At 38.8% G+C, this 14130-nt stretch overlaps 2 protein-coding genes across 7 annotated transcripts; one reads left to right on the plus strand and one right to left on the minus strand.

Moving 5' to 3' along the window:
• The first annotated feature begins 467 nt into the window (after positions 1-467).
• Positions 468-3260, plus strand: LOC122657309 (G2/mitotic-specific cyclin S13-7-like). Of its 6 annotated transcripts, XM_043851966.1 has the most exons (10): positions 468-606; positions 1221-1368; positions 1449-1506; positions 1605-1715; positions 1752-1823; positions 1948-2073; positions 2158-2406; positions 2541-2702; positions 2788-2972; positions 3057-3260. In XM_043851966.1, exons 1-10 carry the CDS (start codon positions 570-572, stop codon positions 3193-3195), a joined length of 1287 nt encoding a protein of 428 aa, XP_043707901.1. In that variant the 5' UTR covers positions 468-569; the 3' UTR covers positions 3196-3260. The 6 variants fall into 6 exon arrangements, with proteins under 6 accessions (XP_043707901.1, XP_043707898.1, XP_043707902.1 ...); XM_043851963.1 differs by having other exon boundaries at positions 1605-1823; XM_043851967.1 differs by lacking the exon at positions 1752-1823.
• Positions 3261-9630: 6370 nt separating this feature from the next.
• On the minus strand, positions 9631-13465 carry LOC122659535. The gene is made up of 3 exons (XM_043854639.1): positions 13156-13465; positions 13018-13052; positions 9631-10275 (listed from the first exon to the last, which is right to left on the minus strand). Exons 1-3 carry the CDS (start codon positions 13463-13465, stop codon positions 9631-9633), a joined length of 990 nt encoding a protein of 329 aa, XP_043710574.1.
• Positions 13466-14130: the final 665 nt, after the last annotated feature.

Here is a 14130-nt window from a genome sequence, read left to right on the forward strand (position 1 = left end):
GTAGGGTGGTCATTTCCGCTCTTATGTGAGGAATTGGAGGAATTGGAGCAGGCAGAGAATTGGAGGTGATAATTATTTGGGGGTTTTCTGAGCAGCGGCATAGTAACGTGCAATGTCTTTGTAAATAGGGGCAAAGAGGTCATTCCATGTGTGTGAGAGGGCTACATATTATTACCGTTGGAGATTATGAAAGTGGGCATAAAATGGAAATCGCCGTAACAATTTTATAAGTTGGATTTCTCCAACGGTTGGGATTTTAAATTTTATAAGTTGGATTTGTCCAACGGTTGGGATCTTAAAGCAAGAAGACCGTTGGGGGTTCTGGGGATTGGGAAGTCTCTTCATGCCCAGCTTAAAAAGAGAGAGAGACAAATAAGACGAAGAAGAACGCAGAGGGAGAAAGAAAACGGAGAAGGGAAAGGAGGGAGACCGAGAGAAAGAACGAAGAGGGGAGAGGAAGAAGACTGCGTAATCTTCGCGTGGGTAGAGAATTCGAAACCCACCATCGCCTTTCTTGGAACCGCCGGTCGTGTTCTGGGATTTTTGAGACAGATCAGGAAACTTCAGGAATGGCATCAAAACCAGTTGTTACACAGCAAGTTAGAGGTATTCCGCTTCTGGATGTTAGGGCTTTTCATGGACACTCTAGTAAACTTTTTTAAATTTCCTTGTTGATTGGATCGGGATTCTGTGACATCTTTTGATTCACGGCTTTCAGGATTTCCAGTTTCAAAAGATGGCCTGCAAATTTTGCTTTGATTTCACTAGTTGTATAGGTTCTCATCTTGTATCTGATTTAGTAAACTTTTTTAAATTTCCTTGTTGATTGGATCGGGATTCTGTGACATCTTTTGATTCACGGCTTTCAGGATTTCCAGTTTCAAAAGATGGCCTGCAAATTTTGCTTTGATTTCACTAGTTGTATAGGTTCTCATCTTGTATCTGATTTGTTTCTTGATTAGTTCTCGATCTGTATATTTTGTTTTTCGTTTATTAGCTGATTCCACGCTGTTCTTGGTAAAGGATAATGGGAGATATGTTGCAGATTTTTGAATTCCCTATGTGTAGTTTGTATATGCTGGATCTCTTGGTTTTGCTTTAGGGTTAGATCTAACTTTTCAGATACCATATTCCGCAATCATTCTCTGTTTTTTATATATTTTCTTTCATAAACATATTCTCTGTTTTCTCTGATCTTAACGAGTCATGGATATATACAGGTGCAGCAATTGCCGGGGGAGGAGGCAAACAGAAGATTCCTTTGGGCATAAGAAATAACCGGAAAGCACTTGAAGATATTGGGAATTTGGTTACTGTTCCAGTCATCGATGGGAAACCAAAGCAAGAGTTCTCCCGTCCCCTAACGAGGTACCCTCTCTTCCACACCTCTCTCTATCTCTTTCTCTCTTGCTACCCCAGATGGTTAATTTGTTCTTACTTGTTTTTAGGAGTTTTTGTGCACAATTGCTTGCAAATGCACAACCTGATGCAGCAGAGAATATTAAGGTAAATCTCTAGAGCACTTAAGCTTTCTAAATCTGATTTTAGGCAATAATACAGTGCCAATAAATTCTAACTATATATTGAATTCGTCATATCTGCAGAAACCAGCTGCAAAAGTTGTTAATGGAGCAGTGGAGAAGAAAGGAGCTGTGCCAGCAAAGCCAGCTCGGAAGAAGGTCAATACAAAGCCAAAGCCTGATATAGCAAGGGAGGTAAGCCCAGAGCACAAAGAAGATACAAGAAAGGAGAAAATTGCAAGCCAGAAAACATCAAGGCGTAAAGCTCAGACCCTCACAGCAATCCTAACAGCTCGAAGCAAGGTAGTTTTTTTTTATCTAAAATATCTCATGCTACTACATTCCCATTTCCATAATCCGTTTTTGGACATAACTTTTGAATGATTTCTCAGTTTTTCTTGTCATATTCTTAATGGTTCCTCTTCAGGCTGCTTGTGGTCTAGTCAATAAATCGAGTGATCCCATTATCAACATTGACACAGCAGATGTAGACAATCATCTAGCAATGGTTGACTATGTGGAAGATCTATACAAGTTTTACAAGCTTGAGGAGGTACTTCCTTCTTCAATTTCTCTGTCTGTTGGATGTTTGTGAGTTTGTGTATGTGATATGTGGATCTTTTTAATCCTCTTGTAGAATTCAAGTCACATTCAAGATTACATGGGCATGCAACCTGATATTAATGAGAAAATGAGAGCCATTATTGTGGACTGGTTGATAGAAGTTCACTGCAAATTTGAACTTAGACCAGAAACTCTTTATCTCACTATCAATACAGTTGATCGATTTCTTTCCAAGAAAGTAATCCCAAGGAGGGAACTGCAGTTAGTTGGAATAGGTGCCATGCTTATAGCCAGCAAATACGAGGAACTATGGGCTCCAGAGGTACATATTTATGGGATTTAGTCAGTTGTTGTGTGTTGATTTACTTTGTTGTAGTTAAAAGCTTGAGCTTTTGGGATTATGGGATTTAGTCAGTTGTTGTGTGTTCTAAACAATGCTTTTGGAGGGCTTCACAGGTAGCCGACTTTGTCAGCATTTCAGACATGGCATACACTGGAGAACAGATTTTGGCCATGGAGAAGGCAATCTTAGGAAAGCTAGAATGGAACTTAACAGTGCCTACACCATATGTGTTTCTTGTTCGTTTTATTAAGGCTGCTATGGCTGATCAAAAGGAGGTAATAGATCGACCCTCCTATTAATTTTTCTGTCTTTCAATTACTAATAAGTTATTAACTAATTCCCCTTCTTCTTTCTCTTCAGATTCAGATAGAGAATTTGGCCTTCTTTATGGCAGAGATAGGTCTGATGAATTATGTAGCAATAATGTATTGTCCATCCATGCTGGCTGCTTCAGCAGTTTATGCTGCAAGATGCACCCTGAACAAAAGCCCCTTTTGGAATGAAACTCTCAAATTCCACTCTGGATTCTCTGAAACACAATTGATGTATGTGGACAATTCTCTCCCTTCTTTAAAACCTTTGTTCTATATATTTGCTTTTTAGTTTACAATTTTCATTTTCTGGTACAGGGATTGTGCTAAGCTCTTGGCAAAATTCCACTCAGTCGCCCTAGAAAGCAAGTTAAAGGGAGCTTACAAGAAATATTCAAATCCTGATTATGGTGCTGTTGCTTTACTTCCTCCAGCCAAAATCCTTTTGACTGGATGATCAAGTCAGAATCTTAGTTCACCATTGTTAAAAAATACTTCATTAGCAGAACGAAAAAAATATTTCAACTGTTACTATATTAATCGACATTGAGAGGGTGATTTAGATTCATGTATTGATTGATTACTTTTTAATAATTTTTTAGAAAAAAATTTCAATGGAGATTTTTTTTTTCCAAGTGATCATCGTATTCTTACTTCAACTCATTTGGGTGTGTGGAAAAGCTTGCAGCTTGGCTTCTAAGCTGCAAGCAAAGTTTGTATAAGATTTGAAGGAGGAAAGCTCTGAAAAGCTTGCAGCTTGGCTTCTAAGCTGCAAGCAAAGTTTGTATTAGATTTGAAGGAGGAAAGCTCTGAAATCCTAGCTTTCGTATGTGTGTGTGTTTATGGCGGCACAACTAACCATTAGATATAAAATGGAAACCAGTAAGAATATCCAAAATCTAGAAACAGCTATAGTGAGTGGGTACACTTGGCCTCAAATGTGTACTCGTGGGCTTTGTTCAATCAAAATCTCCCCTAAGTTTTCTTGGCAGTCACTATTTTATTCATGAGATCCACAATATTCTTTCGGCTATGTTTGGTTGCAAGGGGAATTAAAGGGAAGGGTAGTGAAAATTTTCAAACCTTAAAAAGAAACTTTTGTAATGAAACATTTTACATGTAATTTTTAAATTTCATACCATATTTAGTAATGAAACATTTTACATGTAATTTTTATTTTACTTTTTAAACCAAAGGGGGTAAAGTGAAATTTAATAACCAAATATGGAATGATTTGGAGCAAGTGATATAGTCACATGGGGGATTAAAGGGAAGGGAAGTGAAAATTTTCAAACCTTAAAAAGAAACTTTTGTAATAATTACCCCATGTAAACTACTTAAATTTCATACCATATTTAGTAATGAAATATTTTACATGTAATTTTTATTTTACTTTTTAAACCAAAGGGAAGTGAAATTTAATAACCAAATATGAAATGATTTGGAGCAAGTTTAAAAGTTTCCAATTTAAGTTTAAAATTTTCTAAGTCCCTTCCCTTTAATCCCCCTTGCAACCAAATGGACGGAGCCTTGCATACAAACCTCAAAAAAGAAAACAATTTCTGTTGCATACATTTTTTTTTGTATAAATTTGAGCAAGGAAACATTGCCAAGGATGATTTCATACTCAATATCAGTTGTGGATAGTCTCTACACTTTTTATGACCCTCATTTTATATTGGCTATATATCTCACAAAAATCTAATGGTTTTGAATGAGGTTTGTTGCTAATTGAAGTGGAAAGAGAGGCTCACAAAAATCTAATGGTTTTGAATTTGCTAATTGAAGTGGAGAGGCTCAAAGAGAGGCTTAAGTCAGAATCTTAGTTCACAATTGTTCAAAAAATAAGGTTTTTGCCCTTTGTGGAATAATAATTTAGTCTTGGCTACCATGCATATTGTGGAATAATATAACATTTTTCTTAAACATAGATATGCTCAAACTTCAAATCCTTAATATAACAAACCAGTACTGAAGAATTGTAAATTTCAATACTGAAAAGTTTTACAAACTCGATCATCAACTACACACATTTTATACATTCTGACTTCTCAAACATATTTTCCCTATATATGAGTTATTCTTCTACTAAAAGCACGCCCAATACATTAAAATACGTACCCAACGCTTATAGTTTCTTCTAGTGTGACCTTTGGTGTCAATTCAAGGAACAGAGGAAGTTCCCCACTAAAGCATATATAGTGATTGGGACACTAGCTAGAAAAACAATTGGTAAGGAGGCCCAGAGACGAACATCGTAGCGAAATAAAGTCAGGGCAGCTTCAACAAAGGCATCCGTGGTAGTTTCGTCAAGAAAGCCACATCTGATGATACCACCGCCTCTAACTCCTCTGTAGCTAAGCTCTTTTCCTCTCTACCCTCTACCCATCATTATGTCTCCCTGAAGCTCACACCCAGTAACTATCTCTCCTGGCGCAAGCAAATCGTTGCTTTTCTCAAAGGGCAACGTCTCTTCTCATATGTTGATGGCTCTAAGCCGCGCCCCCCTTCTGGTGATGCCGCGGATGATTGGCAGCAACAAGATGCCGCCATCACCAGCATGCTTCTCGCTTCTCTTTCAGAAGAGGTCTACTCACCTGTTCTAGGCAAAGATTTCAGTCATGAAACTTGGACCATGCTTCAGGAAACTTATGGTTCTACATCATCAACCAGGCTAATGAACTTGAGTATGTCACTCCAAAATCTCAAGCAAAAGCCTGATGAACCCATCTATGCCTACTTTCAACGTGCAAAGGTTATTGCTGATGAGTTCGCTGCCATCGGTAATCCACTCAAACCGGTTGATTTTAATACGTATGTCCTTGTACTCCAACCTGATTTGCAATGCATCATCCCCTCCATCCTCACTCGTATGGAGCCACCCACATATTCTGAATTGAGTGGTTTACTACTCAGCAATGAGAGCATTATAACATTTCAGAAATTGCAGATTGCCAAATGCGCCACTCCATCACTTGCGCCTCCTTCGACAAACATTGTTCAAAGGTCTCCTTCATCTGATAATGGTTCCTCCCCTGGATGAGGTTCTGGACATGGGGGTCGGGGTGGTCGCTTTGGTCATGGTTGTGGTGGTCGCTTTGCTCCCCAAGGTGGTCATTTCTTCTGCATTATCTGTAGTCGAATGAATCATGCAGCCCCGTAATGATATTACAAAAATTCCTCATACCTTGGGTACCATTCTAACTCATTTCAACCAGCCTATTGATGCAGGCCCAAAATTGGAAGTAGACCAAGTGGAGCCCAACAAGTTAATTTCAGTTCGGAACCAACCGAGCTGGTTCAGTTACCCTTTACTAGATGGGTTCCACATTAAGTAGTGGAGTGTGTGCTGGACACTCGTCATCAATTACTTCATTAATTAGGAAGAATTGATTAATGAAATTTTACTCTGTTGAGTATTTTGAACCTTGAAGTGTTCTCCCCCGTAACCCTGGAAAGTTACGTTGCATCCTTGAAGAGTTGTAATTTTTTTGTGTCCTTGAAGAGCACGTTAAACCCGTTGCGATGTCTTTCTTCTTGTGTTCATGTGTTTGACTCTCTCGATCCGTATCTTCCAATGAGGCTGCATTATTTGGTAATCAGAGCTTTGGAGGAGAGCGAGAAGTTGTGATGACGCCCAGGCATAGAGGTGGATGTACAACTCCCATGGAGGACTTCAACACAAGTGAAGTTCATACGACAACAGATGATGTTGCAAACGAACGAATCATTGTTCATGTTGATTTTAGTAAACCCCCAATTTTCGATGAGTACCAGGATGAGTACATCTTTTTTTTGCTAAAGGTCAGCAAGATTTTTAAATATAAGAAAGAAAAAATAACAAATGTTTAACGTCCATGCATACCCAGACAGATACAAAAACAAAGGAGATAAGGGATAAATCCCCTACAGCCATAAAATAGAATAAACTATTCTAAACCCCACATAGGAGCAAGACCCCAACAAATTAATAAGAAAAATGATAACTTGCCTTCCCACCAAATCATCTTTTAAAGCAGTTATAATAGATGTAGGAAAGCACAAGAAAAGAGGGGTGGAGACGCCACTTTTAGCTGCTGACTTTGCCAAGAAATCCGCCACAGTATTCCCTTCTCTGAAGCAGTGGGATATTTTCTAAGATATTTGATTCAAGAAGGATTCAAGTGCAATCCACTCTTACAAGACGAACCATGGAATCGATCTAGAATGAATGGAGCTGGTAACTGCCGTTGAGTCACATTCAATCCATAACTACGAGATCCCTATCTCTCTGGCTCTCTTTACACCACGGATAATAGCCTCGAATTTGGCTACATAATTGGTTTTAATACCAAGGTAAAAACTGAAAGCCGAGATGGAACAACACGGCTCATCTCTCAGAATTCCTCCAGCCCCAGCTCTACCTGGATTGCCTAAAGAGCAGCCATCAACATTTAGTTAAGACCAACCCCGAGGAGGCTTGCACAAAAAAACTTCCCTAATAATTTGAGTCGATTTATGAACAATAGGGATTTTTAATCTTCTCGAGCAGATCAAATCTTGGACATTACGAACCGGAGACTTGAAAAGATGTGCTAACTCCCTCAAAAGAGAAATAAACACAATGAATGTACAACGATAGTCAATAGTCTTGCCATCGAACTTTCTCTTATTCCTCTACAACCAAAGAACATATGGAATCAACACCACCCCTGACAACCAGGCTTCAACCAAGTGCACCACCTTGGCTTTCCTTTTCCAGCAAATAATCAAATCCTCATAAGAAGAGGGGGAGTGCCATTTAAAACCAAAATAATCAAGAAAATGGCCAATCCCCCTTGAGCTTGCGGGGGCGTGTAAGCGAAGGCAATACATCAACAGCTCATGTAACCATTGAGCACAATCTCAGGGAATCAATCAAGGATAAGATCAAATCCCCTACAGCTCATACAATAGTTGTTGGTCTTCAATTCGTTGCACCTCATGCAAGCAAGATAATTGAAGCCCAGGAAGGAAAGGAAATCGGTAATAAAGGCAAGGATAAAATCCGTAGTTGTAGGATTAATCCTGTTTCCTTGTATAGTCCTTATCTTAGTTAATCACTCCTTGATTCACTCAACCACAACCACTATAAGAGGAATGTAACTAAAGGCAACTACTACTAAGAAAGGTTTATCATTACTGTGGACGTAGGTTGTATCATCAACCGAACCACGTATCTCTTGTGCACTTCTCTCTCTCTCTCTCTCTCTCTCTCTCTTCTTCTTCTTCTCATTCTCTTCTCTACCAAGTTAGAACTTTAACATAGCCCAAGTGCGAGACTGTTAGAAGTTTTTATGTAGGCTTAATTAATTACTAGGTTAATCAATTAGTGGGAGTCTACGCATGAACCGGTTCGGTTCGTCACACAGTGAGATAGGCTAACCCAACTCACTGTGGAACTGAGATTAGAGTTGGGACAGTATTATATATACTGGTCTTGGGTCCCTGCAGCCTCTGCTATATTTCCCCCTCTTTCTCCCACAAAGAATAGACATCTGGAATGACAGAAGGCTGTGGAAGACTCACCAACATACGTACGGTGCAAGGTATGCCTGAATCCCTTCTCTATGTTTGATTACATAGTGTTCTAGGTTACATTGTATGGTTAGCAATCAGGGTTTCGCCACAAAGATTTATTCTAACATATTATCCTTGATAGCGGCTGAATTCCATCCCATGCAATGAAGTGTGTTTCATTATGTACAAACTATCAGCCCAGGGTAATGGAAGAAAAAATGATATAGTAGAAACAAAGGATGCAAATATTAAAGGCCGAATTCTATCCTTCACAACTTGATGCTTCTCAGGGGGAATTGAAACCCCTACCATTCTAGCATAATACTTTCATTTGAGACCCAAAAGGATGATACAACAACACCAGCCTAAGCAAGCTTCCCACTACGGGAAGATCTGATACTAAGCTCAATAACAATTTCATAACCCCCATCATGGATGATGGACTGTGGCTTACTCAAATTGTACTAATTAAGCTTTCCCACCACAAGTCTTCTTTAAGATTTGCTCTTCTTCCCCTTTCCACGTTTCTTATTATGGTTGCAATCGCCTCATATGAGAAAGAGAAGAGACCTCAGAAGGAACTGAAGAAATACTTAGATATGATCCTACTCCACTAGCAAGGTCATCAGGGTACTAACCCCTTTCCCCACGCAATCTATGAAGGCATGTCACTTACTGGCCGAGAAGATGGTAGTGGACAAGAAATCTGAGGTAGAGAGTGGCCTCTCTCTCTCTCTTCTAATTTCCCACCAAATAAAGATAGGTATATGGGTCTGACATGGCCTTTATAGGTCACAATTCAACAACCTTTGAGCAATATTAATTTAGCAATCCGATTTGAAATATATAGTTATGGTAATGGCTGCCATGCATATTGTGGAATATCAGAATACTGGTTTGGATTTCTTTCATTAATTTTAGTCTCTCAATGGAGAGATCAATGAATAGATGTACAGCCTAGCTGATCTAAATATGGTGAGTGTGATCACATGTGATATGAAAGATATTACAAGATTACAAAGAATATTCATGACTTGAATTGGAAGATTGAGATAGAGACCAAATATTGAGTTCCTAAGAATGAGAACTCCTTATTCAGTCAATATGGAATGATAGCATTTTTGTTAAACATATAGATATCACTAGCTAGGGCAACTTTGATATGCTTAAAATTCAAATCTTACCAATAATATAACAAAAAAAAAAAAAACATGAAAGGTTTATATTGTAAGCTAAGACAGTTTATACTGGACTTACATTCGACTTCTCAAAAGTATTTTCCCTATATATAAGCTAAGCTATAGTACTACCTCTACTAAAGCAAACCCAAACCCACATTAAAGTACTACTACTACTACATGTTCATGCTTATAGTTTTCTTTCTAATGACCTTTGACTTGGGTAAACTATTTGTGGAATGTGTCAATTCAATGAACAGAGGAAGTTCCATAAAAGCATATATAGTGATTGGAACAGTAGCTAGAAGAACAATTGGTAAGGAGACCCCTAGACGAACATTGTGGTGAAATAAAACCAGAGTGGCTTCAACAAAGGCAGTCATCATCCCCATTATAGAAACGAAAAGGAAAAAAAGCCCCATCATCAGCATACGTGGCAATTTCTTTAAGAAAGCTTCTTCTGCATGACTTGTAGTAATAATGGCCAGAAACATCAGCATCGAAGCTACGGAAGTGGTAAGTCCCAATATATCTGTGATAACAAATATTATAGAATATTTGTCATGTTTGTAATTGAGTTTGTTTGTACCACTCTTTACAGAACCTGAAATACTAAAGGCATCTGATACACTAAACACTGCTTGAAACATGATTGTGGAGATAAGGGTTGCGACGACCATGCACTGTTGTGCTGTTTCCTTCATCCACTTTGCACCTTCATCTACTAGCTCTTTGTGCTCCAATGTGAATAACTTTCTAGATGTCAGACCATCTTTGTTTTTGAAATTTTTGAAGCCTGGTGGCATAATGCTTTCCACTTCCTGCAGTGATGAAAGAAATTTAGTGAAAGCAAATTGCATACACACATATGAATCACCAGAGTTGTCAATTGTATTGCCTTGATGACATGCATAAAATCTTGGTGGGCAATCTTACCAAGTTAGTGAAAAAGAAGTATGCAATCTTACCAATTGAATCTACAATGGATTTCCCTTAAAATTTTTCTTAATCTACCTCCACTCTGCCTCTAGGTTCCCAATCCTCCAGTTGTTAGGCCAACATTTAAACATTATCCCTCCCCATAGACGAGAAGAGAATAGACATCGGAAGAATAAGTGTTGTATATCCTCGACTTCATTCCAACAAAGACAAGAAGAAGTTGGAGAGGGAACTTGACTCCTTTGAAGGAAGTCCTGAGTTGGGAGAGTTTTTGTAAACACTCTCCATATAATAAAACTGTGCTTCGGGATGTGATTCTTTAACCACATGAAACCATGGAACCATATCCACTTAGGTTGTTACTAGATTCCAAGTTGAGTTCGAGGAAAAACTCTCAGAGTGCGAAGCATTCGATACAACCAGATCCTGAGAACCTCTACGCCGCCTACTAATCCCCTCACATGCTAAACGTGCCTCAAGCATACTAGGAGCAAAGCTAGACCCAACCAAGGTTCCATCATCCATCAATGAGAATGGAAGATATCTTGGCAAGTTTATCAGTCCTAGAAAGATAACAAATTGAAAAGAACCCCCAGGGAGTGCTAGTTGTCCAACCAAAGAAGGGTGGAAGAGCTATTATCCAATCTGGATTTAATAATCAGAGCAACCAAAATGTCTATATTTTAGTATCTTCCGCTAGGACCAAGATGCATCCAGTGGGCAGGATATTTTCCAAATGGAATCCTCCTTAAGGTATCTAGAATATATCCAATAAACCCACAGACTCTTACTCTTGGAGACCAAGTTCCAAATGAGTTTCACAATCCCTGCGATATTCACGTCTTTGATTCTTAACCCAAGATCGCCCTCTCATTTTGGAAGACACATTGTTGCCCAACTAATGGTTTGAAGGAATTTTTTATTATCAATGTCTTTCCACAAAAAGGCGCTCATTATAGATTCCACTCTCTGGATGATGGATTGCGGTAACCCAAAAATACTAGTCCAATATAAATAGGTTCTCTGCAAGACTGTCTTGATCACCACTAATCTACCTACATAAGAAAGGAATTTAGCTTTCTGAAGATAAAGCTTTTACCTTAGATTATCGAGAATAGGCATATAGTGGTGGGCAGTGAGTCTAGCCATAATGAGAAGAAGATCAAGATATTTAACTGGGAATGAACCCTCAAAGAATCCTAAAATAGCCCTAAGATTTACTTTTGCCTCCTCTGATACCCAGTGGAGAACAAAAGGGATTTCCATTTGTTCACAATCGAACCAAATATAGATGCAAAGGAGGAAAGAAGATCAACAGTAGACGATATTGAACAAACAGTTGCGTTGATGAAAATCATAAGATCACCAGTGAAAGGAAGATGGGACAATTGAAGAACTTTGCACTTAGGAAACAAATGAATCTTTTCCCACTTAGAGTTGAGCCATCCTAGAGAAAGTTTCAATAACCAGCATCAATGCTAAAGCAAAAAGAGGACATCCTTGCCTAATCCCAACCCTATTTCTGAAGAATCTTGCAAGGCTGCCATTAACCAAGATAGATAAATGGGCAGAGGACATACAATGGAACACACAACCTATGAAGGTCAATGGGAATCTCATCTGAATCATCACTTCCTTGAGGAATTCCCGACACACTAAATTATAAGCTTTATGGATATCTACTTTCCATATTATTGTAGGGGAGTGAACTGACCTATCGACACCTCTAACAAGCTCAGAACAAATGAGGACATTGTCAGATATACTTTTGCCACTTATGAAAGCAAATTGGTTTACGGTTACTAGGTCATCTACAACCCTCCTCAAACGGAATGCCAAGATCTTGACAATGAATTTGTAGAGGGTATTACATAGCATAATAGGGTGAAAATCTGCAACCGAGAAAGCACCCTCCACATAAGGGATTAAGGAAATGAATGAATGATTGGTAAGATGAAATTGAAGGGGTTCCAAAAAGAAACTCCACACTATGAGCACAAGATTCTCCTTAACTATATCCTAGACATACAAAAAGAAATCTAAACTAAACCCATCCAGACCAGGGGATTTATTCTTTTTGATGGACTTAACTGTTGCCAAAATCTCCTCTTTCGAAGGTATTGACTGGATTTTAGCAATTTGATCCTCCGATAAGAATTTGTTGAGAAGCCCATCGGGAATATACTCTCTAACCGGAATGTACGGAGGGCTGAATATATCTTTGAACGAGTTTATCACTTCTTTCTTAATTTGGAATAAGGTGTTGCTTCCCCGACACTCTTGTTTCGCGGGGAGGCTCATGTTTGGTAAAATCCCTACGGAGGAGACTCTAATGCGTAAAGGTTTCCAGACTGTCTCTCATTGTGGTTAATCATTAATAGTTAAGTAGATGAAGACAGGTTGAAACCACATCTTCTATTGCTTAGCAAGCTTCTTCCACAGTTTATCTAGCTGACTCCTAATAAATATCAATTAATGACTCAAATATATATATATATATATATATATGGATCAAGTGATGGGAGTAACACATGCTATATGTATATATATATGTGTGTGTGTGTATACCAAACTTTGTACGTACGTACAAGGGTGATGAAGAAACAAATGTAAAAATTAATTACCTGATACCATTGTAGCTCGCGTTGCACTTGGAGAGCTATATTTGAACTTAACAGAGGAGCATTTTTCGCAGCTAGATGTGACATATAGTTTTGAGTCCAATCTGCCGACCTCGATCACAAGATCAACCTTCATTGCACCTAATTCATGAAAAAGGCGGAAAATTTGTTCTTGACGATGGCTGATTGCATAATGAAAAATGGTTTGATCTTTATATTGGACAACCCGATGATGATGATTATGATGACGACAATGATCATCCCTCTCCTGCTGCTCCACGCCTGCACCGCCCGTTGAATGATCCCCTTCCTGCTCCACCACCACCACCTTTCCAGCCCTTCCCATGGATTCCCTCAGCTTCACCTTTCCAGCTGCACCGATAATTGTGGCTTTTTGTTCTGGGTAAATTTCCCATAAAAGCTGAGGACAATTATAGATAATCTCCTCCATGATTCAACAATTCCAAACTCAGTTGCATTGAACATTGCTAAAATCAGATAATCTTCCAATTCTTTAAGATCTTCATATAATAAAACTAACTTCCATATTTCTTTCAGTAGCTTATGAGCGCTTTCATGCTTCACCTTCATATTGTAAATGTCCTTAAGGCAACCTGAAACTGTATGCATGCATGCATGCACAGTGTACGTACGTAGTCAAAAAATTTTCATGCATGATAAACTTAAATTTCAGTAATTAATTAAATATTAGATATGTATAGGCATTAATCCAAAAGGATTCTGTCCAGCACCCTGCCCGGGCTGCATGTGCAACGCCGGACACAGTGAGGCGTGAAAATAAAGACCGCCTCACCCCTGCTCGGGCAAGGCGCTCGGGCAGGGGTGAGACGGTCTTTTCACGCCTCACTTTGTCCGACGCTGCACAAGCAGCCCAGGCAGGGTGCTGGACAAGAATCGAGTCCGGCATTAATTAATTCTTACTTAATTTATCTGCAAAGCTAAATCTTCTTGGAGACCGCCACCACGAGTATAATCCCTTAAAAGAACCACCGAGAGATATTGATGCAGATGTGTCCATTTGCGACACCTATTCCATCCAGTCAATAATATTTATGTATTAGAAATGTTTTTGGAATGGAATACAAGCAAGAATTT

Source organism: Telopea speciosissima, chromosome 4, assembly GCF_018873765.1.
Source record: "Telopea speciosissima isolate NSW1024214 ecotype Mountain lineage chromosome 4, Tspe_v1, whole genome shotgun sequence".
NCBI classification, from domain to species: domain Eukaryota; kingdom Viridiplantae; phylum Streptophyta; class Magnoliopsida; order Proteales; family Proteaceae; genus Telopea; species Telopea speciosissima.

Coding starts and splice junctions, on each gene's coding strand:
- LOC122657309 (XM_043851963.1), top strand. CDS start 570: ATGGCATCAAAACCAGTTGTTACACAGCAAGTTAGAG. Junction 1,824..1,947: donor TCCTAACAGCTCGAAGCAAG/GTAGTTTTTTTT, acceptor GTTCCTCTTCAG/GCTGCTTGTGGTCTAGTCAA. Junction 2,703..2,787: donor CTATGGCTGATCAAAAGGAG/GTAATAGATCGA, acceptor CTTTCTCTTCAG/ATTCAGATAGAGAATTTGGC.
- LOC122659535 (XM_043854639.1), bottom strand. CDS start 13,465: ATGGAGGAGATTATCTATAATTGTCCTCAGCTTTTATGGGAAATTTAC. Junction 13,053..13,155: donor CCGCCTTTTTCATGAATTAG/GTGCAATGAAGG, acceptor GTTCAAATATAG/CTCTCCAAGTGCAACGCGAG. Junction 10,276..13,017: donor GCGAGCTACAATGGTATCAG/GTAATTAATTTT, acceptor TCATCACTGCAG/GAAGTGGAAAGCATTATGCC.